This window comes from Camelina sativa, chromosome 5 (assembly GCF_030686135.1).
Source record: "Camelina sativa cultivar CO46 ecotype springtype chromosome 5, ASM3068613v1".
NCBI classification, from domain to species: Eukaryota; Viridiplantae; Streptophyta; class Magnoliopsida; order Brassicales; family Brassicaceae; genus Camelina; species Camelina sativa.
The window spans coordinates 37,532,155-37,556,847 of record NC_141884.1 but is presented as its reverse complement, the minus strand read 5'-3'; the positions used below and the strand labels follow the sequence as shown (position 1 = coordinate 37,556,847).

Below are 24,693 nucleotides of genomic sequence, written 5' to 3'. Positions count from 1 at the left end.
TGAACGAAATGGTATAAACATATAGTGTATAAATAAAAGTGACAGCAAAGCCCGTATATGCCTAATTAAAACGAAATAATACAAAAGAGAAAACGAAAAAGATCAAAAAAAAACAAGAAAGTGCCAACTAAACCACAATTCACGCGTTGCGTGGAAGAAAGAAAAGATGATGTGAAGGATGAAAAAGAAAAAATGGATGTTGTAAACAACAAAGTAACAAACCATTATAGATATAACCCCAACTTTAAAATTATTAATGCTAACATAAATACTTGTAAAATAGAATAATATTATTAAAAAAAGAATTGGATAAGTACGACTCTTAAAGTAGTCTCAACTAAAATCTCTTTTAAATAGAAATACAGATAAATCCGAGGTATATTAGTACCAGGTTTGTCACGAAGGAATCCCAACAATAATAACCCAAACGATTTTATACTAATTTCGTTAATTATCACAAAATCGCTTAAGCAATTTCGCCGAACCTTCCTCGGTAATTTCCTCCAACTTGCTCTGTTTTTTTTTTTTGCTTTTGCTTATAATTTGCGACTTTGCTTCCTCCTCCTCTGACCTCCTTACGCAGCCGTATAAGATTATTCTCTCCTTGTGTGTAAATTTCTCAAACTCCTCTGTTCTTCTGTCTCTCTGTAATCTAACTTTGTTTCGTCACTCGTTGATTTTGTTTCTTTCTCTGAATCGTGGACCCTTTTGGACTCCATCAATCTTAGGGTTTCGTTCTTCTGTGTAGTGGTGGGTTTTTTTGATTTCTTATTTCTCTGGTGACTGTTAGGGTTTTGTGTCTTTTTTTGTTCAATTCTTAGGTCTTATGTTCCGTTATGACCAAACCTTATAATATTGTTTTAAGAGCAGAGTCAAAAAAAATTTAAGGTCATCTTGTAGAATCTGAGTCTACTTGTCGTTGAAAATTGCTTCAAGATATGATATTTTTAAACCTTTCTCTTTGACTTGATGTATTGTTTAGTCCCCTTGTTGCTTACTTCTTGTTTTTTATCACATAAACTGATGGATTGACTTGTAAAGTTTTGGAATTTTCATGTTTTCTGATGCTTTTTGTTTTCTTGTATTTGTTTCAGGAAAGAAAAACAAACATGGGTCAAGCTTTGGGTTGTATTCAGGTTGATCAGTCGAATGTAGCAATCAAAGAGACTTTTGGGAAATTTGACGAAGTTCTTGAGCCTGGTTGTCATTGTCTGCCATGGTGCTTGGGGAGTCAAGTCGCTGGTCACCTTTCCTTACGTGTTCAACAGCTTGATGTTCGCTGCGAGACAAAAACTAAGGTCTGTTGATATGACACTTCATCTATCCTTCATGATGTACTGTTTCTGAGACTGTTTTAATGAAGGTGGTAGTATGGTTTTGGCTTTCTTTGTTGTTTTTAGGATAATGTGTTTGTCACTGTTGTTGCTTCCATTCAATACCGTGCCAAACCGGAGAGTGCTCAAGATGCTTTTTACAAGCTCAGCAACACGAGGAATCAGATTCAAGCTTATGTCTTTGATGGTTTGTTTCAAATATCCTTCCTTTACTTTTTGCTTCTTGTTCTTGATGTTGTTCTGTTTTGCCTAATGATAACTAATCGATTTTGCATAGTGATTCGAGCAAGTGTACCTAAGCTGGATCTTGACTCAACCTTTGAGCAAAAGAATGACATTGCAAAAACCGTTGAGAATGAGCTCGAAAAGGTACATCTCACTAAGCAACAATTTTGTATTTTCTGCTTGGAAAAATAATGTACATAGATTAGACTCTTAACTGCTGTTGTGTATAATATAGGCTATGTCTCATTACGGGTATGAGATTGTTCAGACACTTATTGTGGATATTGAGCCTGATGTGCACGTCAAGAGGGCAATGAATGAGATCAATGCTGGTAAGCTCAATTGTTGTTGATATCCAAGTTCTCGACTTCTATTAGTATTTGCTGAGAATCTTGCAATGTTTTGTTCTGTTTCTTGATGAAAAAAAAAAACAGCTTCTAGAATGAGAGAGGCAGCATCTGAGAAAGCTGAGGCAGAGAAGATTCTGCAGATCAAGAGAGCCGAGGGAGAAGCTGAATCGAAATACCTTTCAGGTATGGGTATAGCCCGTCAGAGACAAGCCATTGTGGACGGTCTAAGAAACAGTGTGCTCGCCTTCTCTGAGTCTGTTCCAGGGACATCTTCTAAAGACGTGATGGATATGGTTCTGGTGACTCAGTACTTTGACACATTGAAGGAAATCGGTGCGTCTTCGAAGTCAAACTCGGTGTTCATACCTCACGGTCCAGGTGCTGTTAGGGACATTGCTACACAGATCAGGGATGGTCTTCTTCAGGGTAACGCTGCTGAGTAGAGAGAGGTCTCTCAAAGTACAAAAGCTTTTCAGTGGTTTAGAGTTGTGTTTGCTACTTCTAGTTTCTTCTTTAGCGTTTGGTTTTTCAATCTACGAAATTTATATGGAGTTCCTCAAATATGTTTAGGCTTGTTGTGAGACTGGTTTGTGGATATGATTTGGGATTTGAAATATCTGACACACTTCGGGTTTTAGTGTGATTTATCATTTTTTCATGATTGTTTTCTATTAAAGATATGTTTTTCATCTTTTTTTTTGTCTTCTCTTCAATATTGTTTTCTGTTTCTGTTAAACATACGCTATATGCTATGTGGAAAAAAATGAAAAAAATAATAATTTCATCACTCATCATAGGATTACACAATGATAAGTTTTAGTTGATTATAAGAACCCAAAATTTTCAATATAAGTTCCAAATAGCGTTTTTTAAAAAAGAAATAAAATAAAACAAATTAAATAACTTGTTTAACAAAAAGTTGTTACTACTTTTTAGATATTTACGATACCAACCAATGAGATCTTTGCTTAACGATTCAGAAACAAAACAATCATCGCAACTAAACACAAAATTGTATTCATAAAAAAAAAAAAATCATACTGAATATATTAAAGTTTACCGACGAGGCAGAGATCACGAAAATGTATGGCCCGCTTAAGCTTACGTGGCTTATGTTTCAATTATTTAAGTCCACGCATTACTCGAACTCGAATCTCAATAAAGGGATCTTCCCTTTCAGCAAATCCTAAAAGTAATTTATATATATATATATATATATATTTTTATTGTATATTAATTTTCAACGACTCTTAACCTCTTCTTCACTCTCTCGCTGCACAAAAAAAATATCTTCTCTCTCTCGTTCACGAAGCTGCTGCCATGTCCACCGTTCCCATTGAGTTTCTTCTACACCATTCTCATCTTCGTCACAACTCGAGAAGTTACCGCGGAACTAGAAGCTTCTTGCCTTGCTCGTTAAATCTCCGTTCTCGTTTCACTAGTTCCAACAAACTACTAGTACTAAACTCATCGATTGGTTCCGCCACGAGTGCCTTAGGTCTTCGCAGCTCCAAGTACGTCGCGATTCGTGCTAGCTCTTCCGATACTGCCGTCGTGGAAACCTCTCAATCGGAGTCGGATGATGTAATTTTCAAGGAAAATTTCCCTGTTCAGCGAATCGAAAAGGTTTTCTCAATCCCCCGTATTGTATCACACTCACATTTGCTGTTGTTAGTTGAATCGACTCGATTGATTGATTTGTGGATCGAATAGGTTAAAGATCATAGGTTTTAGTTTGTGTATGTGTGTGTGTTTTTGATGAATTTTATGGATTTTGATTTCGATTTTGGAATGGTAGGCAGAAGGAAAGATTTATGTACGATTGAAGCAAGTGAAGGAGAATGATTGGGAGCTGAGTGTTGGATGTAGTATCCCTGGGAAATGGATTTTGCATTGGGGAGTTTCATATGTGGGTGACACTGGCAGGTCCTTTCCTTTTCCTTTCTAACCTTTTGTTTTTTTGTTGGTATCCTCATTGTAGTAATGGACTAATGGGGAAATCTCTATTCCCTTGATGTTCTCTACTTTTTGAATTCTGACAGTGAATGGGATCAACCTCCGGAAGATATGAGACCTCCTGGTTCATTTGCCATCAAGGTACTACTCGGCATTTTCACTTTTGGTTTTGGTACTGGTTGTACAGTTTCTTCAAATGTTACTGTACTTCTGCAAAACTGTAACATTTGTTTGTCTGGTATGGATCAGGACTATGCTATAGAGACACCTTTGGAGAAGTTATCCGAAGGAGATTTTGAAGTTACTATTAAACTAAATCTGGAAAGCTCAGTAGCTGCTCTCAATTTTGTTTTGAAGGTTCTTTTTGTTAACCTTTTGCTATAAAGATGGATTCGTTTACCCTTAGTTGTGTTGTGCATTTATTTGGGACTGTTTGTTTTCCAGGACGAAGAAACTGGGGCATGGTATCAGCACAAAGGGAGAGATTTTAAGGTTCCTCTTGTGGATGATGTTCCAGATAATGGAAATCTGATCGGAGCAAAGAAAGGGTTTGGTAAGTGGCTAGGATTTTTATATCTACCACTGTTATCCCGACTGTAGATTTTTCATTCTTATACTTTGGCATTCCTTTACTTTTTAATGTAGAACTATTCTTTTTCAAGTTACTTTCTTGAATCTTCAAACTGATCGAGACTTGCTTCTCTTGAATCTCTAGGTGCCATTGGTCAGCTTTCAAACATCCCTCTCAAACAAGAGAAATCTGGTGTAGAAGTTGAAAAAGAGAGCAAGAGCTCATCCGATTCTACAATAGAAAGGAAAGGTCTTCAAGAGTTTTACGAGGAGATGCCAATTAGTAAACGTGTTGCTGATGATAACTCAGTCAGTGTCACCGCAAGGAAATGCCCTGAAACATCTAACAACATTGTATCAATTGAAACCGATTTACCGGGTGATGTTACTGTCCACTGGGGAGTTTGCAAAAACGGCAGTAAAAGATGGGAAATTCCTTCTGAACCTTACCCCGAAGAAACATCGTTGTTTAAGAACAAGGCATTACGCACTCGTTTACAGGTACGTGTAGAAGTATGTTCCTTGGCAAGATTCACATGTTCAGATTTGGCGAAAATCAGTTTTGTTGTGTCTCTCTAATATTAGTCGGTGAGATTCAAATTAGTTCTTGGTTAACACCTGGCATATTGGTAACTGTCCAAGAAATTTTGAGGTTTTGCATGCCTGGTTTTTAACTTAGAATTAGGATAGTTTGGAACAGAATGCATTTGGTTCTTAATTTTTGCACCCTATTAGAAATGGCCGTCATACTTATACCACGTGATCCTGTCACTGTCTTTGCGCCTGCTTCCAGATGTCATCCAAATATTTTGTTTACCTTTCTTATTAGAATACTTTCTGCTTCTATCACTGAAATTATTACCTAAGTGTTTATGCATATGAACATTCTGCAGCGAAAAGACGATGGAACTGGATCGTTTGGATTATTCTCTCTGGATGGAAAGCTTGAAGGATTATGTTTTGTTCTTAAGTTAAATGAAAATACTTGGCTAAATTATAGGGGGGAAGACTTCTATGTCCCTTTCCTTACTTCAAGTAGCTCGCCTGTTGAAACTGAAGCTGCTCAAGTGAGTGAACACACACCAAAAACAGATAAAGAAGTGTCTGCCAGTGGATTTACTGATGAAATCATCACTGAGATTAGGAACTTGGCCATTGACATTTCCCATCATAAGAATCAGAAGACAAACGTAAAAGAAGTGCAGGAAAACATTCTACAAGAAATTGAGAAACTGGCTGCGGAGGCATATAGCATATTTAGAAGCACAACTCCAACTTTTACCGAGGAAAGTATTTTAGAATCAGAGGCTGAAAAGCCTGAAATTAAAATCTCCTCAGGAACCGGCTCCGGATTTGAGATATTATGCCAGGGATTCAACTGGGAGTCCCATAAATCTGGGAGATGGTACCTGGAACTTCAAGAAAAAGCCAGTGAGTTAGCTTCACTTGGATTCACCGTTTTGTGGTTACCTCCACCGACAGAATCTGTGTCACCTGAAGGGTACATGCCTAAAGACCTGTATAACTTGAATTCCAGGTGAGCTCTCCATTTTTACTAAACTGTCTATTATCGCTTAGTTGCTTGAAATTTCATCATGAATCTGGGGTGGTTCAATCTTCAAGTGGGGTTAAATGAACTTCTGGTTCAATACTGTTTTTGTTGTCTTAATTGATGGTCAGCCAGAGTGGAAATGTTTTTATCTTATGACAGTTACAAAATGCAGTGGTAGTGTGTATCAGATAAGAAACAATATAGTAGCATGTATCTGAATACCTGTTTTTCCACTTGTTTTTGTTGCTAACTTTCAGATATGGAACTATTGATGAGCTAAAAGATACTGTGAGGAAATTTCACAAGGTTGGGATCAAAGTTTTAGGTGATGCAGTTTTGAATCACCGCTGTGCACACTTCAAGAATCAAAATGGTGTATGGAATTTATTTGGAGGACGTTTGAACTGGGATGATAGGGCAGTAGTTGCAGATGACCCTCATTTTCAGGTATATATTTCCTTTAAAAATAAATAGAACTTTGATCTTATTGCTATATAACAAAATGCAAGCAAATTCTTTGATAGAAAAATGTGCCTTTTCGCTGAAGTATACTATATTTGATTTTGGGTAATGCTTTTGAGGGAGATAAGATGCTAATGGTCTCTATTATCCTTGATGGTTATACATTGATTCAGGGTAGAGGAAACAAGAGCAGTGGAGATAATTTCCATGCTGCACCAAACATAGATCACTCACAGGACTTTGTTAGAAAGGATATTAAGGAATGGCTATGCTGGATGAGGTAAGTTCCCCTGTCATTTCTTTGATTTTCTACTCTGTCATTTCTTTGATTTTCTACTGATTGGTTTTGGTGTCTGATATCATCCGCCATTTCGATTCACCTGCAGAGAAGAAGTTGGTTATGATGGATGGAGGCTTGATTTTGTAAGAGGGTTTTGGGGAGGTTATGTGAAAGACTATATGGATGCTAGCAAACCGTACTTTGCTGTTGGTGAATATTGGGATTCCTTAAGTTACACGTATGGAGAAATGGACTACAATCAAGACGCACATCGTCAGAGGATTGTTGACTGGATTAATGCAACTAGTGGAGCTGCTGGTGCTTTTGATGTCACAACCAAAGGAATTCTACATGCGGTACTAAAAATATCCATCTTGTAGCGTTTGATACAACAATGGGGTTTGTGGTAAATAAGATCTGGTAACTTTCTGTGTGCAGGCTCTTCAAAAATGTGAGTATTGGAGACTCTCAGATCCAAAAGGGAAGCCTCCAGGTGTAGTTGGATGGTGGCCTTCTCGTGCTGTAACGTTCATAGAGAATCATGACACTGGCTCTACTCAGGTTTTTGTTTCTCACCATTTCAACTATCACCAAGTCTCTGTTTGAAGCCGTTTTAATGATTATTTTTCCCTGTTTCTAAAGGGCCACTGGAGATTTCCGGAAGGGAAGGAAATGCAAGGATATGCTTACATCTTGACTCATCCAGGAACACCAGCAGTGTTCTTCGACCATATCTTCTCAGATTATCATTCCGAGATTGCTTCTCTTCTCTCGCTCAGGAACAGACAGAAACTCCACTGTCGGAGCGAGGTAAAACTACTTTCAGGAACTCACTCTCTAAACATGTATCTTACTAAATACGACGGATCTTGAAACCAGCCTCATTTGTTTTCTTGTTTTTTGGGGTTTATACAGGTGAATATAGACAAGAGCGAGAGAGATGTCTATGCAGCTATAATAGATGATAAAGTTGCAATGAAGATTGGACCAGGGCATTACGAACCACCAAACGGATCCAAAAACTGGTCCGTAGCTGTCGAAGGCAGAGACTACAAGGTGTGGGAATCATCTTAAGAAGCAGGTAAAATTTGTACGTGTGTGGTGAAGTAGTAAGTAAATAAAAAATGTTCCTGGAGGGAAATTGTTATATATATTATTTCAGGGAAGAACCAGAAATAAGCTTACCTGGAAATTGTGATGTAGCCTGTTGGGTGTGGTGGGACTAAACACCAGATTTAAGATTTGTCCCAATTTTTACAATACTGAGAGAATATTCATATAGTTTGATATTGGTTGCTTGTAAAGTGTATGCATATATATGAAGAGCATGTGTTAAGGTGATTAGGTGACTAAAAAAGTCAAGAAGATATACATTAATTTTGGTATGATTGATTCATAAACAAAATTCTAAAGATAAATTTTTTTTATTATCTTATATATTTCAATATTTTTGTATGATTGATTCATAAACAAAAATTACAAAATATTTTACTCTCTTTCTAATTCTTCCAAATAAATCCCACTAATTATTCTTACTATTATGATAAAAATTGACAAGAACATGTATCCTGGAGAAGATACATAGTTTAAAGGTGATGTGAGTAGCAATCTTGCATCTATGTTTATGCCGTTCGGAGGGCATTTGTCGTGTTGAAATTGGTGCTTTTCTAAACTCTATCGAATTATGTCCAAAAGAAATAATATGTTTATTTTGCTGAACAAAAAAAAAAATAATCAATAATATCTTTACTATATTAATTGGGAAGTACAAATTACTATATTAATTGCAAGTACAAATATGAAACTAACCTTAAAATATGTAAAAAATAACATTCAATTGTCATTAGAAAACTTAATTATGATTAATTAATTAAATAAATAAATATTAGTAATTAAAAATGAAAGTTGGGGGACACATAAAATAAAATAAATTGTAGAAAAGTAAAATAAAAAATCTATTAGAATCAAACATAATTCATACTTTTAAAAAAATTAACAGCTAAGATTTTAAAAATTTTATCGAATAAAATCTATATAACCACAAATTTTATCAAAAAACTTTTCCACCACGGGTTAAAATTTTTATCAAAAATTTAATCGAATAAAATATATAATAGTTATGTTTAATGGCTTAATTTTAAAAATTAATAAATAAAAGATATAGATATAGTATCTTATCTATTTTAAAATTTTATATATATATATATATATATATATATACTTTTTGTCAACCATTGGGTCACAACTGGCCGGCCCATTAGCCAAATTCCTACATTCGTCGGAATCGGGATTCGATCCCTGGTGTGATGTTGCCTTTTACAATTGGACTTACCTCTCTTTAGAAAAATAAAACGAAGTTGAGATTTAAATATATTCAATACTGGAAGGTGTTTATTACAGACAATAAAGGGAAGCCACATAAAAAACAATGAATGTTGTTTTCAAAGAGGTTTTTAAGAACCTTCACTACGTATATTTAGTTGCTCTTTTTACATGCCAGTTATATTTTTTTACTTACTTCACAGCTATAGCAAGAATTACGTTTAATTGACAAAGGTCTAAACAATTTTATTCATTACATGCAAATATTTTATTGACAGGTTTTTCAATAAACATTTTTAAAATTTTAATATAAGCAAACGAATTTTTAATCACAAACTATTATAAATAACATAATAACAAAATAAATTATTACAAATTTTCATCAAATAAAGCTCAGCCCGCGGTTTTCCACGGATTAGTACCTAGTTTTGTATCAATCAGGAAAACACACCGGATTTGGATGTATAGTATATATTATGAATAGTTTCAAAGAAAGATAAGGATAAATTACTTATATATTAAATTTGTAAGTTATTTAGAGGAGAATTAATATATGACAGAGAAATGGATAACCTGCAACTGAGAGAACACATAGACAACGAACCAAGAAGATTAAATATTTCATTCCTAGATTTGATAAGTTTGAATAATAGAAACATATTTCATTTGGTACATACAAAAGATATTGTAGGATTTGAAAAAATCATGGTCATGGCATTGGCATTAGTTGGAAAATCATAAAAATATGATAAGAACTTGATAATAACTAGTATCCAAGAGAAGAGAAGAGTTACAAATAACACTCACACATATAATGAGTTTAAATATGAGTAGAGTTACTATTGGGGCAAAAGTAATGGATTTGTTTAAAAACTACAAAAAACAGTAAATAGATGTTGAATAGTCGTTTTTATTGATCAAAATCTCGAGCTCAAATACAAGAATTTAAGGCACAACAAAAACCTCTATCCGATGTTCTAGAATTGAGTCATGTGTTTTGTGTTTTAGTTTTCTTATTTTGGTCTCAATGATGTCTCTTGTTGAGGTCACTGGTAAAGTCAATCATTAGACTCTTGGTCCACTGGTAAAATCTCTTGATCCATTAACAGATTTAGTCACGAGACTTTTGGGCAATTGACCAAGCCAGTCAAGAGACTTTCGACTCAATGACAGAGTCGGCTATGAGACTCTCGGTTTACCGAACCGATTACAAGACTTTTTCTTTTATATGATAAATTCAGATTTTCGTTGACTTTATCCCTAGAATATGCATTGATTCAATAAATTCTATTTTATTAATTGAGATAATAAAATTATATCCAACAGTTACAGAACACTCACACAATTTCTTATGTTTAAATATGAGTAGAAATTTAAATCAATGAGATGTTTGTTTAAACTCCTTCATAACACTCACACATATAATGAGTTTTGTATCCTTGACAAGAACCACCGAGAAAACCTTGTTCATTACAGTAAGTATAACACTTCGCTTTTCTGTCCACGCCGTTTGGATCTTCGCATTTTTTTCCCGTTGGGGTTTGTGCTTCTCCAAATTCTATCAGTATGTTGAAAGGAAAATTAGTAGTTTTATTTGCTAAAGTAAGAAAATAAGAAATGATGTTTCCTATGAATCAGGCAAACACATTAACTTTTGAATGTCTACAATATATTATGAATAATTCCAACTAAAAATAAATAAATCTGAAGAATATCTGATATTGTAAATCTATTTGACTAAAGGGAACCATATGCCAAATAAAATGATTACCTGTGGTTGAGAGAACACATAGAAAAAGAATAAAGAAGAATGAAACCTTTTTAGATGCCATTTTCTTATCTGAAGTTATTTTTTCTTACAACTATGAGTGAATTTATAGCTAACAAGGAGACTTTGGTAGACCTCAAATATGACTAGATACATTTACAAACATTTCCAAATCTGTAATGATATTTTTTTCAAATAAAGAATATTCTTACAGCAAATATATATGGTCAAAGATATATATATCTAAAATGACATTTTTGGATAAGCATTAGCATAAGAACTTGACTGGAATAGCGGATAGTAGAGTATGCTCTGATTAATTATAGCTGCACAGTGCACAGCATAATGAGGAATGTGAAATGTACACGAACCCTTCATTATGAGGTTGTTCCATATTGTCACTTGACTAGGACTCTCAATGTTTGACAAAGTTTTTTTTTTTTTTTTTTTCAACTATTAGGCCACAACTGGCCGGTCCATGAGCCAAATTCCTATATTTGTATATTTGTAAGAATCGGGACTTGATCCTGGGTGTGAGGTGTCTTCTACAAATGGACTTACCTTCTGCCACTGCACTAAAATCACTTCACTGTTTGACAAAATTTTGACTTGAATATCAGAATCTTTTTTTTCTTCTTTTGTCAAACGAATATCAGAATCTATTTTTACCATTTCAGCAACCCATATACATTAAATTAGGTTTTATCTCGTGTGTAAAAAAACTATAAAGATATACAGTATATAAAGGCTGTGAGCTGAACAAACAAAAAACAGGCTGTCACATTTATCAGAAAGACAGAGAGAAAAAAAAGAATAAAAATACTTAACAAAACAGGCCAATCAAATATAAAACTTAACAAAACCAACGTCCATTAACAAAAGCATACGGTTCATCAACACATAAAGTACACGGTTAGGAAAATAACAACAATCGGAAAAAAATAGATAAATGGAGCCCAACTCCATATTAGTCAAAGTCGGAATGATTCATAAACATCCACCAACCTTGCTAAAGAGGGTTGAGGGCTGGTTTAGGTCAGGGTTTGCTAGTGACAATAACGATAAGGGTTCAAACTCTCTACAGCTGAGGAAACCACATAAATGTCCGTGTTTTGCAGTTTAGAATCTATGTTTTTTCTCGAGTTTTTTACTTCTGCTACCTTGATGTTGTGTTGTGTTATAGTTTTTGTATTTATCTTTAGCTTTCGTTTTTAATTCCTGCTACTTGTATATTTCTACAACTTTGGTCAAAAACTTGCAAAATTTTATAATTATTTTACAATATACAAAAAAACATGAAGAAAAAATAATTATGTACATTTTGTTACTGCAGATCTGATATATGGTTTGAGAAGTTAAAATTATAAACGTAAGTTCCGGTAGTCTTAATTACTAATAACTTAATAAGATAGTGAAAATGTGGAAGCAGCATCGTGGATTTGGTTAAAGATAGCTACATATAGCATTGTTTGTCTGCATCGTTCTGATATGTTAAGATCTAATTGGATTAGATTTATTAGTCAATTCGCGTTGCAATAGAGGATTGGTCGGATCCGAGTTTCAAAGAACACTTTGCGAGATAGTATCACACAAAATTGCTCTAAATAGTAAGGTAACCATTTATACCAAAAAATGACTTGGCCACTATGATAGAGGATTTGATTATGCGATAGATTCTGGAGCACGATGTGAGAGATCATTGGCTATATAATAATGTCATTATTGTGTGATATAAAAGTAATATCGCATATTATTATTAATTATAAATATTTCAACTAACTAGATATATAATAAGGCTCTTATTATTTATAATTATACTACTAGATAGTCTAGATTGTAATGACATAATATATGTATTATATGGTAGACTACTTACCGGATCCTGCGGTCCTTTTTCTTATCATTGTTAGACTTTAAAGGCCACGAAATCATATATGCAAAAAGTAATAAAAAAATATTTGTCCAAAAAAAAGGTTAATTTTAAAAGTACATACTCCATTTGAATTGGCGCAAATGTTTGAACTTAAAATTAAAAACATTTAAATGTTTGTACAGATATTTAAGCATATTTTCTCGGTTAAATACTAAATATCGTTTTAAAACATGAATTTTGTTGAAAGATAAATATATATTTTTAATTTTTAATATAGTTTCTTTAAAAAAATTAGTTGTACTGCTACTACATTATTTTAATATGTCATCCAATAACAAAAAATACAATTTATTTACTAATAACAAGTAAAAAAATATAGAATTGCTTTTTACATATGGATGAAAAGATTTAAACGATATTTAATTTCGAATGAAGAGATATTATAAATTATAAAGATTGAGAAGCATTGCATGCAACAAAAAAAGTTATTTTGTATCATTTATTTTTAATATTTTGTATTACTTATAATTGATACAAAAGAATATGACAACATTGAATTCAAATAAATTCCGTAAACGTGTAATTACCTAAGAAATTTTCTACTCCGAAGATTTAGAATTCCGAATAACAATATTTTTTTTTCAACCATTGGGCCACAACTGGCCGGCCTATTAGCCAAATTCCTACATACGTAGGAGCCGGGACTCGATCCCGGGTGTGATGGTGCCTTCTACAAATGGACTTACCTCCTGCCACTGCACTAAGGTCACTTCATCCAGATACAAATGGATCCCGAATAGCAATATTTATTGATAGTGTTTTGTTTGTTTCTGATTATATCATTAAATGAAGAAAGTGAAGTTTTTACTAAATCTTAGTTAAGAACTCGAAGAGCCTACTCAGATTGTGGAAGATGAATTGAGGAGCCAAACAAGACACTAGGCTGATGATCTCATTGATGATTCGTGTGATGATGATATTATGAGAAGGATGCGTATTGCGGGTGAAGGCGCCTATACATCTCTCTCGACAATGTCTGTATCTTCCCTTGACATTTTTTCTATAATAAATTTGGCATGTACGCCGGCCACATAGTTTATGGTTAAACACTCTTTGATGTCTTACAAAACTTTTTAAAAAGCATTCGATTAGTGTCCTCCACCTAATAAAAAATGACCACATTCGTTGTTTGTATTATCATTCAAACTAGAGCAGCCTTAAATATAATAGTAGTAAACTTCAATAACCCCTTACTTTATATATATGTTTCAAACATAGAAAGTTCTTTCCATCCTTACTCATCAATTTAACATTTCATTATTATCTTATGAAATTCATACGGTGTCTATTATTAACATGAAATTAGTAACGTAATTAAGTTAGCATGCATCGACGAGATGTCATATTTTGATTGGGTACGATCACCACAATCGACCCCGCACATCTAGAACCGTGCTGTCAAATACTCAACACGCGTTGTACGGCTGAAACTTTCTTTTACAAATGCACTCACTCACATGCGGTGTCCTAGTGCTGGATGATTATAATAAGTAGCATGCTTTTGATTCGTTATTTGATTTACTCCGATTTAAAAATTTTAGATAACCGTAAGTTTAAGGGACATTAAGATCCTATAAAAAAAATTAGCACACTAAAAATGATAAGATTAAAATATTTGTTCTGATCTTCTGTTAGCTATAAATCTATATAGGATGTGTAGTTTTTATATAAGGTTAAATATAATACACTAATAAATTTTTTGTTATCCTAAATTTTTAATAGATATTGTACATTAAAACTAGTTAACATATATAAAAAAGAATGATAAGATGAAATATGATATATTAAAGTGAATCTTGCAATTTATTGATAAGATGAAAGTAAACACTTACTTTTAGTTACCTAATATGAACTATAATACTATATACATAGATGCTTTAATTATGATGTAAATTTGTAAGAAATTGAAATATTCCAAAGTATTAATGTTCAGGCCAGATTCATCTGGATTGCAATACAATTTGATATTATTAATGAGAATAATTATAAAAGATTGATAATTTATTTATATGACCACAATTACAATATGATGATGCGCATTAATTACTTTTATTATATAATGCTGAGTCGTCTGTTTGGGATCATTCAAGACTCAAGACTATAGACAGAGCTGGTAACACATGGTGGTGGTGATAAACCATTTATAAACAATACTTTATTAGTTCTGTATTTCCTCTTATTATAATCCAAAGTCAAATACTATAGGCTTTTGGGTCCCTATATAAACCTACTTAGGCCTAAAAAGAAGACAATAATTTTTATTTTATTTTATTTTTGTTGCAAAGAAGAAAAAGAGCAGATCCAGTTGATCTTCAAGATCGCATCTGAATCATAATATATATCATGATCAAAGAGGAGACCGTTTCATGCTACCAACCTTTCGATGGTGTTATGGGAGAATCTGATAAGGTAAATCTTGAAACTACTTCTTGATTTAAGTGTTTTAAACCACATATTTTCTCAAATTAAGTTTTTTTTTTGTTTGTTTTCTCAATCTCCTTCTGGTGTTTCAATCGGTGAGAATTAATCTCATGTTCATATGGTTTTTGATATAGATTTCATTTACATATAGTTACTTCCATAAAACTTTTATGTTTGAAATTAATGATTTGCTGCATCTAATAAAAGTCAACTTTGCTTGTTTAGAAATGGTCTCGATCGTATCGAAGAGTTCATTATTTAGTGGTATCATGCTTTGCATAAACATAAAACACAAATGAAAATGGTGCATGCTTTTAATTAATTCCTGTCGGTTATTGAATGCTCAAGGATACCAAAATTTATTCCGGTATTTTTTTTTTTTTTTACATATGTAAACATGATTATATGAGATCCGCTCTAGCCTCTAACTATGTATAGGTCGTATAAAAAAAAGTTGGTTCATTTTCGATAATATTATTCACCTTTGTCTGTAAAAACACATGTAAGGAACGTGATTATAAATGTATGTGCATATATTTACAGGAAGAGGAGCTTGATGCAACAAAAGCAAAGGTGGAGAAAGTTAGGGAAGAAAATGAGAAATTAAAGCTCTTGCTCTCGACGATTCTTAATAACTACAACTCTCTTCAAATGCATGTCTCCGAAGTTCTCCGACAACAACAAGGAGCTTCTATAGAGCTAGAGGTTGATCGTGATCAAAGCGAAGATAATGATTTTGGTGTAGATATATCACTTAGGCTGGGAAGATCATCAGAGCAAACGATCTCTAGAAAAGAGGAGAAGGTGGTCAAGGCTTCTGATGAGAAGGAGGAAAGATCAAAAAAGAAAAGATCTTCACTGGGGTTAGGATTTCAGATCCAAAATTGTGAAGACTCAACCTCGAAACTAGATTATCTTTGTAGACAAGTTAAGAATGTAAACGCAGAGAATAAATGTGTATCTTCGAGGAAAGATGTCAAATCAGCTACAAATGAAAATCATCAAGAGGAGCATGAGCAAACAAGTTTGAAGAAAACTAGGGTTTGTGTTAAAGCAACATGTGAAGACCCATCAGTACGTACCACCAAAACCATGCATAATATGTGTTTATTTAGCACGTAACATCTAATCTAATTAGTTTGATCATATTGGTATATATTACATGAATGCATAGATAAACGACGGTTGCCAATGGAGGAAGTACGGTCAAAAGACAGCAAAAACCAATCCTCTTCCACGAGCCTATTATCGTTGCTCCATGTCGTCAAATTGTCCGGTCAGAAAACAGGTATACTACATTGTTTAACAATCTTTTTCATTGTGGTTTTGAGTAAAAAAAAACTCATAAAATATTTATATTCATTGTCAACTGGTCTTGAGTTTCTAGAACTCATAAAATATAAATATGTGTATAGGTGCAAAGATGTGGAGAAGAAGATACCTCCGCTTTTATGACAACATACGAAGGAAACCACGACCATCCTCTTCCCATGGAAGCAACCCACATGGCCGCTGGAACTTCCGCGGCTGCCTCTTTATTACAATCTGGCTCCTCCTCTTCCTCGACCACCTCAGCGAGCCTAAGCTACTATTTCCCTTATCACCACTTCTCTATCTCCACCACTAATGCCCACCCCACCGTGACATTGGACCTCACACGACCAAACTATACCAATCAATCACCAATATCTTCCTCCTCTTTCAGTCTCAACTTCTCCTCCTCTGAACCTCCACCTCCATCATCTCAAGATCACACCTTGAACTTTGGTGGCTTGCGAACACAAGCTCCTTTGAATACAGATTCCCTAATGGCCCGTTATCGAATGAGACTTTCAGGACAACAGTAACTATATCGGTATAGGGATACAAGTCCGGAAAGTAATTGATATATTTCCATTTCCTTTGTCATTCATTTGATTTTCAGCCTCCGAAAGAGAGATTTGGTACATTTTGGCATGATATGCAAATTGCATGTATACTTGTAGATATTCAAGTGTCTAAATTAGTGGCTGACCAATCATATAATGAAGCTTTTGTAAATGTATACTGTCCTACAAACAATTTGCTACACAAAATATATTTGTTTTTGTATAAATTTTGAAAATACAATGTTACATTAATGTTTGGGTGAATAGGTAGGTAGTCTAATTTCGAGCTGTAAGTAAATTACTATATGGTGACAAAATGGTAAGTAAAAGAGGTTTCCATGCGGACTGACAAAATCTCCCTTATTACTCTATACTTTTGTGAAATTGTGTGAATTTACAAAATAACTCACTTGAATCACGTAGAAATTAAATTATCTTTATGTTATTTTCTCGTTGGAAGAGAGCTGCATGATTGTTTATCACGTTTAGCACTAATCATATACATTATTCTCTTCCATTTAGATAACCAATTAATCAAAATAAATTGGTATCACATAAAATAATGTGTTATTTTGACAAATTATCGATCATGCATGCAAGTAACATGACTGATTTTAAATAGCGTGAAATTTGGTAAAATAACGTCTTATATTTGGTGAAATAATGGCCTTGTATCATGAATAATATGCAACATATTAATGTAATGTGACTAATTAAATGCTTTCTGAGAATAACCATCACGTTTTAGTGTAAGCTATTCCTTTACATGTAAATTTGTAGTTGTTAAGTACTCTACATCTCTTATTGAACTTCTTGCAAGTTCAACAGTATATGTTTTATGCTTTCTACTGCATTATTTCATGGTGAAAAAGATGTTTAAAAGTGGAACTTGTGAGGCTCGCCAAGTTATATATGACTATTTATTTCCGATAATACATTTTTTTTTTTTTTGACAATTTATAAATATGACATTGAATATATTGGCATTCCGATCGCAATGGATTCCAAAATCACTTCCGTTTCCACTGGTGAAAGAAACTTTGTGCTCCAACAAAAAAAAACTTAAAAACATATGAAACACAAACACTATGATCTTTTCTTATTGTGTTATCAATTCGCTTCTAATTCACGATTCAATTATGGGCTCAGGCCCATACTACAACCAACTTCTCTCTTAGAAATCGGCCCATCCACGTCAGAGGCTCCGATAGTAGCGCTGTTACATTCTTTGACACACGACCACTTTATGTAACGCCACGTGTCAATGCACATCATCAGGGCGCGCGTAACCGCCAGTCAATGCGAAACCAAAGGTTCCATCTTCCCGACACGTCGCTTATCCGACCACGAACCACTCCACTGTTCTCGATTCTCTTTTTTTTTTTTTTTTTTCTCTTTCCTCAAAGATTTTTTTTTTTCTTCTGGGTTTCTTCGTTTCCAATCTTGGAATCACCATAGATTGCTTTGCGAGTGTTTCAATTGAATCGATCTCAAGCGGCACCAAGAAATGGCGGGAAATGAAGAAGTAGTAGATAAGAAGATAAGATCAACAGTTTCGAGCTGTGAGGCTTATTTCGATAAAGTTCAGTCAAGGAAGAATCTTCCCAAATCCCTTCAAGAAACCCTTAACTCTGCTTTCGCCGGTATCCCCGTCTCCTCCTTCCCTCAAGTCCCCGGCGGCAGAGGTAATTACAAAGATCCAATTTTTACTCAAATTCTAGATATTAGCCATTTGTTTAGATTCTATTTGTTTTGGTTGATGACAGTGATAGAGATACCAGCGGAGACACCAGTCTCAGAAGCAGTAAAGATTTTATCAGACAGCAAGATACTCTCAGCACCTGTGATCAACACAGATCACGAGACTTCTTTAGATTGGAGAGACAGATACCTAGGAATCATTGATTACTCTTCAATCATCTTATGGGTACTAGAGAGTGCTGAGCTTGCTGCAATCGCGTTATCTGCCACCTCTGCAACCGCTGCTGGTGTTGGTGCAGGAGCTGTTGGAGCTCTTGGTGTTGCTGCCCTCGGTGTCACTGGTCCCGTTGCTGCAGCGGGGTTAGCTGCGGCTGCGGTTGGAGCTGCTGTTGCTGGTGGTGTTGTAGCTGACCGTGGGGTTGGTAAAGATGCTCCTACTGCTGCTGATAAATTAGGGAAAGATTTTTATCAAGTTATTCTTCAAGAAGAGCCTTTCAAATCAACCACTGTAAGTGTTACTAACTTACTATAAATGCTTTGTTTGCTTAGTGGACAGTGTTTGATTGTTATGGTTATGTTTGTTGTTGTTGTTGTTGTTGTCAGGTTAGAACGATACTTAAGTCGTTTAGATGGGCTCCTTTTCTTCCTGTTTCAACAGAGAGTTCAATGTTGAGTGTTATGTTGCTACTCTCCAAGTACCGGTTAAGAAATGTGCCGGTTATTAAAGCAGGAGAACCTGATATCAAGAACTACATTACTCAATCTGCAGTTGTTCAAGGTCTTGAAGGTTGTAAAGGTAGAGATTGGTTTGATCACATTTCTGCTCTCCCTATTGCTGATCTCGGCCTTCCTTTCATGTCTCCCAGCGAGGTAAAGAATTATGAACTCTTTAAGAACTCTCAATGCAAACTGGTGTGAAATCGAACTTATTGGGTTCAGGTTGTTAGCATTGAGAGTGAAGAACTTATTCTTGAAGCATTTAAGCGGATGAGAGACAATAACATTGGTGGTCTTCCTGTAATCGAAGGACCGAACAAGAAGATTGTTGGAAACATAAGCATGAGAGACATTAGATATTTGCTTCTACAACCTGAACTCTTCTCCAATTTCAGGTCTTAATTTACTTTGCTCGCTTGTTTACCATTTCAACTTCTGGTTCAACTACTAACAATGATTTCTTTGTTTATTATTATGATAAAGACAACTTACGGTGAAGAGTTTGGCGACAAAGATTGCTACCTCGGGAGAGGAGTATGGTTTAGCGGTTCCTGCGATAACATGTAGGCCTGATTCGACTTTGGGGAATGTTATAAACAGTTTGGCTTCGAGGTCGGTGCATCGGGTTTATGTAGCGGATGGAGATGAGAATGAGCTTTATGGGGTTATAACACTGAGGGATGTGATATCTTGTTTCGTATCAGAACCTCCAAACTACTTTGAGAACTGTCTAGGTTTCTCGGTTAAAGAAATGCTTAACCGATGATCATCTCTTGTTTTTCAGCTTTACTATTTGTCTTTATTTGTGTTGTTCCTTCTTGGTTTAGAATCTGAAGTTGTTTGTCTTTATAAATTTTGTAACCATTTTGAGTTTTAAAAGTTCTTTCATTTGTGATTTATCTTTAGAAAAATTTAATAAACTTGGAATTTTGCCTAGAGATGGATAATGATTGGAACTTAACACTGATAAAAGGAGATTAGGATGACACTTGCCATCCAACAGCAGCACATGAGTGTACAAAATTGGTTTTGATGTGAACTGACTGATTGGCAAAAGTTAGGAGATTTTAGAACTCGGTTATAATATAAAAAAAGAAAAATGGAAAATTAGAAAAAGATATGTGGTGGTAACTTTTTATATATAAATGAGTGGAATTTAAGCACATAATGTGATATTGTAAGTTAATATGTTTTAAAATAAAATATATATTAGTTAGTTAAAGTTCGCACGAAAATAAAACTACACAAAAACAACATGATATAATGTAATTTAATATGTTTTCGGTAAAATATGTTTAGTCAAAATCGCACAAAATTCATATTATTCTTAAAAACATATATATAATATAAGAATTTATTTATAATTTTTTACAAAAATTTATTTATGAGTTGTATAATTTCTATAAAATTTGGAATTTTATTGACCAAGGAAAAATATAAAATAAATATGGAACTTTATGAAATGTATTAAATTAAAAAAAAAAAAAAAGAAGAGCGTTTCCTGAATGCATGGTTTGGTTGTCACTTGTCACCTTCAGGTGCCTCGGCGACCCAATATCATCATCCCCTGTCTTTTTTACTAGACCACAACATAAACCCTAATTTTCCCAACATCTCTATCTCCTCCGATTACCTCAAAAGTGTTCGATCTCGGCTCATCTTTACGAAAGTTCATCCCTTTTTCATCTTGAGAATCTCAGGTTTGTCCAATTTTCTAAATCCTGTTTTGGTGCTCTGCTCCTGAGACAACTTTTTAGAATCTGATATGATTGATTTAGGGTTGCTTATGATATTGAGAGGTTCTGCCATTTTCATTGAGACCCTTATTTGTAATTCTTGTTCTGGGTTTGATCTAGCTCATGTTAAGATATGAATCTATCCTCTTCCCCTGTTTAGATTTTGCAGTTAAGACATCCTGGGAACGTTTGATTGTTTAATCTTAGTTTTGTTTCTGACTTGTGTTGGCATCTTTGTGGTTTTTGAAGACATCGAGAGAAGATGTCAACTCCAGCAAGGAAGAGGCTTATGAGAGATTTCAAAAGGTTGCAGCAAGATCCTCCTGCTGGAATCAGTGGTGCTCCTCAAGACAACAACATCTTGCTCTGGAACGCTGTTATCTTCGGGTATAAACATATGCTTTTTTATGGTAGTAACTTGTTTTTTTTCTCTTTCTTGTGTTGATTCTGATCTGCTTCATGGAACTTTGCAGTCCGGATGATACACCTTGGGATGGAGGTTTGTACAATTAAAGTGTATTCCTTTTTGCATATAAGACTAGAGAAACATGAACTTACATAGATCCAGTCCTTATTAAGTTACCTCCACCTGTATATGTTTTATCCTTCAGGTACTTTTAAGTTGACCCTTCAGTTTACAGAGGACTATCCAAACAAACCACCAACTGTTCGTTTTGTTTCTCGGATGTTTCATCCTAATAGTAAGCTATATGAGTAAACAGAGAAAGAAATTATGCTTTGCTCTTATACATGTTACTTGATCTTATAGTTTCTCCTTGGTTGTCTTGTTCAGTCTATGCAGATGGGAGCATTTGTCTTGACATCTTACAGAACCAATGGAGTCCTATTTATGATGTTGCAGCTATCCTTACATCTATCCAGGTATATGAGCAATCCTTGTGTATCATTTCATCTTTTGAGATTATCCCTTTCAATGGATGAATGGTTTTTTTTTTCGATTTGTAGTCACTCCTCTGTGATCCCAACCCGAACTCACCTGCAAACTCAGAAGCTGCCCGCTTATTCAGTGAGAACAAGCGAGAATACAACAGACGGGTGAAGGAGATTGTGGAACAGAGTTGGACCGCTGATTGATATCGGGTAACCAAATCTTCTGCGCTCGGATTATGTAACATTTGAAGAAGTGAAGGCGATCAAAACTGGTGAAAAACGAGCGACATTTATCAGTTTTCGAAAGTTAGTTGTGTCATGCCTTCAGTTCAATATATATGTACTGTAATGTTTGGATAAGTGACATTTATTTTCTGGATTGTTCAATTTGTATCTGTGTTTGTGTGTCTCTCACCAATTCAATATAGAGTATGGATTCTATAGTTGTTTAGATTCGATTTAATAAGGAGGCAATTCAAATCGTGGAGTTTTAATCAGTTGGTGATTTAGATGAACAGAACAAGACAAAGCACATAATGCTCTGTCTCAAGAACTTAGTTAGGTTCTTAAGTTTTTTCACAGACGTTTGAGCAAAGTCTTAGATAAAGCTGATATTGTCTAGATGATTCTTACTTATTAGATTGGTTTCCTATGCAATCATAATGTATTTATTGTTCATTTGAGTGGTTAAACAACATCTAATTAGTGAACTGTATATTTAACTAGTTAAACTCCAATGAGACGAATTAATTAGTTGCTAACTAAGAAATGAAATGAGAAGAGTCACACTACTATAAAAGAGAAGTAAATATTATGTGATTTCTTAATTCGTGTACATGAAAAAGCTCTTAACTCACCTGGCCGTTGGAAAAAACCGCTCAAATCTTTGAGTGCCATGATGCCACCTAGAGTCCCCCCAAACACTTCAGTGTTCATCAGATTGATTCATGGGTCGATAGAAAACAAAGTATGAACAATGAAGCGTTAAAGGGAACTCAAGGGGACATTTGACTTTACATGTTATGTCTCTTTGCTAATGCTTCTTCTCTTACTCACTTACCTTCTTAGTGACAACCCAAACTGCTTATTTATATATATGCTTCTCCATATTATTTTTTTGTAGAGGAATTTTTCTGGGAGGGACCGTAGATTTTATATTCTCCATTGAAAAGCAAAACATGGGGGGAAGTATATATATGAAGATGAACCAAGTCGGAATTTGGGAATAAGGAGCCAAGAGAATATTAATATCATCTTTAATTGCTACAGAAGCACATTCTTCACAAGATCTTTCCTCGGGTAGATCTTATTCTTCTACTCTTTTTTTTCTTTTTTCTTCTCCTTGTACTTGCTTAAGCCAAGAACATTTCAACAAAGTTACGAAAGCCGTTATAAAAATAATGAAAGATACAAAATGTAAAAAAGTCTAGAAAACTGTGAAAGTATATTACGAATTTTATAATATATATTCTCTCTATTTCATTTTAAGTGTTGTTTAAGTTTTACAAACTTGTTTCAAGAAATCACATAAATTTTATTCTTTACTTAACAAATATTTACATAATAGAGAATATAAAGGGTCAAAACATCAAACACATTAAATATTTTGCATAAATTTTTGAAAATATCACTTAAACCGAAACAAAAAAAAAAAAATCTTAAAACATCACTTAAAGTGATATGGAAGGAGTAGTATATTTAATAAGTATTAAGATTATGTTAAGATGATAATGTATTGTTATTTGTTAATATGGTAAAAGCGAAAATTAATCTTTCTTTGTGTGTCTGTCTACAGTATATCATAAAGTAAGTAGCGATGTGTATATGCGCACAGGAAGAAGCAAACAAATTCATGTGTGCATTTGCATGTATATGAGTGTATACATGCACATTCTTTGGCATCTAAACGTGTATAGAAACGTATCTTGCAAAAAGCTGGACGGAGAAAGGATTTATGCACTTTTCTTGAAAAAAATGATTCCCTCACGTACGTACACTTAGAGCCCTTAACCTAAATTCACGTCTACATTCACAATGCTTCCAATTGTATATATGAAACGCCAATGTCTCCATTCTTTTTCAAACCCTATACCACGCTTGTAAACCAAATTTTCCCATTCCACCGAAGTATATGTTTAATATAAGAAACAAACATCGTTTTAGTTTGGTCGGATGTTCCCTAGAGTTCCTCTACGCACTTCATTGGAGATACCATTGTCTATTACATTGTATTCTACTGAAGTGTTTGGGGGAACTCCTGGACTCATTCGATATTTTTAATTCACCCACACACACACACATATATATATATATTGGTAAGGTAAGCGATCAAGTAATATATAACATAATACTAATATTATCTTGCTAAACTGTTTCTATTTCTTTGTTTCCTCAGGTTCTTAAACGCTTCATCTATTGACTCGGGGAGTTGTGTTTTTGCGCATAAGCATATGTATTTTTTGAGGTTTTAGTTGCTATTACGTAGATCGAGCATTTGAGATATGTATTCATTTGTAATAGCAACTAAAACCTCATGTTGTTTTTCCCTTTATTTTGAGCGTTGAACTCATTTGTTGTAGAGCGAAGATGTTTTAAAAACTGTAAATG

The 24,693-nt window shown here is 34.2% G+C and overlaps 6 protein-coding genes across 10 annotated transcripts; 5 read left to right on the top strand and 1 right to left on the bottom strand.

Moving 5' to 3' along the window:
* The first annotated feature begins 261 nt into the window (after positions 1–261).
* LOC104788062 (hypersensitive-induced response protein 2) lies at positions 262–2,602 on the top strand. Of its 4 annotated transcripts, none has more exons than XM_010513742.3 (6): positions 262–493; positions 1,095–1,298; positions 1,401–1,521; positions 1,612–1,703; positions 1,795–1,891; positions 1,994–2,602. In XM_010513742.3, the coding sequence occupies exons 2-6, from the start codon at positions 1,110–1,112 to the stop codon at positions 2,350–2,352; spliced, it is 858 nt and encodes a 285-aa protein (XP_010512044.1). In that variant the 5' UTR covers positions 262–493; positions 1,095–1,109; the 3' UTR covers positions 2,353–2,602. The 4 variants fall into 4 exon arrangements, with proteins under 4 accessions (XP_010512044.1, XP_010512043.1, XP_010512045.1 ...); XM_010513741.3 differs by having other exon boundaries at positions 471–606; XM_010513743.3 differs by having other exon boundaries at positions 485–610.
* Positions 2,603–3,108: 506 nt separating this feature from the next.
* On the top strand, positions 3,109–8,070 carry LOC104788061 (alpha-amylase 3, chloroplastic). The gene is made up of 13 exons (XM_010513739.3): positions 3,109–3,535; positions 3,708–3,835; positions 3,952–4,006; positions 4,115–4,222; positions 4,310–4,418; positions 4,581–4,936; positions 5,329–5,972; positions 6,245–6,434; positions 6,623–6,729; positions 6,836–7,085; positions 7,168–7,290; positions 7,372–7,539; positions 7,645–8,070. The coding sequence occupies exons 1-13, from the start codon at positions 3,230–3,232 to the stop codon at positions 7,801–7,803; spliced, it is 2,703 nt and encodes a 900-aa protein (XP_010512041.2). The 5' UTR covers positions 3,109–3,229; the 3' UTR covers positions 7,804–8,070.
* A 2,257-nt stretch (positions 8,071–10,327) lies between these two features.
* Positions 10,328–10,889, bottom strand: LOC104789741 (putative defensin-like protein 33). Its single transcript, XM_010515389.2, has 2 exons — positions 10,823–10,889; positions 10,328–10,609 (listed from the first exon to the last, which is right to left on the bottom strand). Exons 1-2 carry the CDS (start codon positions 10,881–10,883, stop codon positions 10,446–10,448), a joined length of 225 nt encoding a protein of 74 aa, XP_010513691.2. The 5' UTR covers positions 10,884–10,889; the 3' UTR covers positions 10,328–10,445.
* A 3,949-nt stretch (positions 10,890–14,838) lies between these two features.
* Positions 14,839–17,293, top strand: LOC104788060 (putative WRKY transcription factor 36). The gene is made up of 4 exons (XM_010513738.3): positions 14,839–15,161; positions 15,717–16,247; positions 16,348–16,461; positions 16,589–17,293. Exons 1-4 carry the CDS (start codon positions 15,096–15,098, stop codon positions 17,018–17,020), a joined length of 1,143 nt encoding a protein of 380 aa, XP_010512040.1. The 5' UTR covers positions 14,839–15,095; the 3' UTR covers positions 17,021–17,293.
* Positions 17,294–18,278: 985 nt separating this feature from the next.
* LOC104788059 (SNF1-related protein kinase regulatory subunit gamma-1-like) lies at positions 18,279–20,356 on the top strand. Its single transcript, XM_010513737.3, has 5 exons — positions 18,279–18,726; positions 18,808–19,250; positions 19,346–19,612; positions 19,682–19,854; positions 19,943–20,356. Exons 1-5 carry the CDS (start codon positions 18,549–18,551, stop codon positions 20,223–20,225), a joined length of 1,344 nt encoding a protein of 447 aa, XP_010512039.1. The 5' UTR covers positions 18,279–18,548; the 3' UTR covers positions 20,226–20,356.
* A 550-nt stretch (positions 20,357–20,906) lies between these two features.
* LOC104788058 (ubiquitin-conjugating enzyme E2 2) lies at positions 20,907–22,529 on the top strand. 2 transcript variants are annotated; one of them, XM_010513735.3, is made up of 6 exons: positions 20,907–21,159; positions 21,445–21,582; positions 21,669–21,694; positions 21,807–21,896; positions 21,989–22,077; positions 22,162–22,529. In XM_010513735.3, exons 2-6 carry the CDS (start codon positions 21,458–21,460, stop codon positions 22,288–22,290), a joined length of 459 nt encoding a protein of 152 aa, XP_010512037.1. In that variant the 5' UTR covers positions 20,907–21,159; positions 21,445–21,457; the 3' UTR covers positions 22,291–22,529. The 2 variants fall into 2 exon arrangements, with proteins under 2 accessions (XP_010512037.1, XP_010512038.1); XM_010513736.3 differs by having other exon boundaries at positions 21,077–21,159; positions 21,458–21,582.
* Positions 22,530–24,693: the final 2,164 nt, after the last annotated feature.

What these genes read in the sequence shown, in the direction of transcription:
- LOC104788061 (XM_010513739.3), top strand. Translation starts at nt 3,230, where the DNA reads ATGTCCACCGTTCCCATTGAGTTTCTTCTACACCATTCTCATCTTCGT. An exon ending in TATGTGGGTGACACTGGCAG is followed by an intron (nt 3,836 to 3,951) that starts GTCCTTTCCTTT and finishes GAATTCTGACAG; the next exon opens with TGAATGGGATCAACCTCCGG. An exon ending in AACTCCACTGTCGGAGCGAG is followed by an intron (nt 7,540 to 7,644) that starts GTAAAACTACTT and finishes GGGTTTATACAG; the next exon opens with GTGAATATAGACAAGAGCGA.
- LOC104788058 (XM_010513735.3), top strand. Translation starts at nt 21,458, where the DNA reads ATGTCAACTCCAGCAAGGAAGAGGCTTATGAGAGATTTCAAAAGGTTG. An exon ending in TGGAACGCTGTTATCTTCGG is followed by an intron (nt 21,583 to 21,668) that starts GTATAAACATAT and finishes GGAACTTTGCAG; the next exon opens with TCCGGATGATACACCTTGGG. An exon ending in CTATCCTTACATCTATCCAG is followed by an intron (nt 22,078 to 22,161) that starts GTATATGAGCAA and finishes TTCGATTTGTAG; the next exon opens with TCACTCCTCTGTGATCCCAA.
- LOC104788060 (XM_010513738.3), top strand. Translation starts at nt 15,096, where the DNA reads ATGATCAAAGAGGAGACCGTTTCATGCTACCAACCTTTCGATGGTGTT. An exon ending in TTATGGGAGAATCTGATAAG is followed by an intron (nt 15,162 to 15,716) that starts GTAAATCTTGAA and finishes ATATATTTACAG; the next exon opens with GAAGAGGAGCTTGATGCAAC. An exon ending in CAACATGTGAAGACCCATCA is followed by an intron (nt 16,248 to 16,347) that starts GTACGTACCACC and finishes ATGAATGCATAG; the next exon opens with ATAAACGACGGTTGCCAATG.
- LOC104789741 (XM_010515389.2), bottom strand. Translation starts at nt 10,883, where the DNA reads ATGGCATCTAAAAAGGTTTCATTCTTCTTTATTCTTTTTCTATGTGTT. An exon ending in ATGTGTTCTCTCAACCACAG is followed by an intron (nt 10,610 to 10,822) that starts GTAATCATTTTA and finishes ACATACTGATAG; the next exon opens with AATTTGGAGAAGCACAAACC.
- LOC104788059 (XM_010513737.3), top strand. Translation starts at nt 18,549, where the DNA reads ATGGCGGGAAATGAAGAAGTAGTAGATAAGAAGATAAGATCAACAGTT. An exon ending in TCAAGTCCCCGGCGGCAGAG is followed by an intron (nt 18,727 to 18,807) that starts GTAATTACAAAG and finishes GGTTGATGACAG; the next exon opens with TGATAGAGATACCAGCGGAG. An exon ending in AGCCTTTCAAATCAACCACT is followed by an intron (nt 19,251 to 19,345) that starts GTAAGTGTTACT and finishes TGTTGTTGTCAG; the next exon opens with GTTAGAACGATACTTAAGTC.
- LOC104788062 (XM_010513742.3), top strand. Translation starts at nt 1,110, where the DNA reads ATGGGTCAAGCTTTGGGTTGTATTCAGGTTGATCAGTCGAATGTAGCA. An exon ending in TTGAGAATGAGCTCGAAAAG is followed by an intron (nt 1,704 to 1,794) that starts GTACATCTCACT and finishes TGTATAATATAG; the next exon opens with GCTATGTCTCATTACGGGTA. An exon ending in AATGAATGAGATCAATGCTG is followed by an intron (nt 1,892 to 1,993) that starts GTAAGCTCAATT and finishes AAAAAAAAACAG; the next exon opens with CTTCTAGAATGAGAGAGGCA.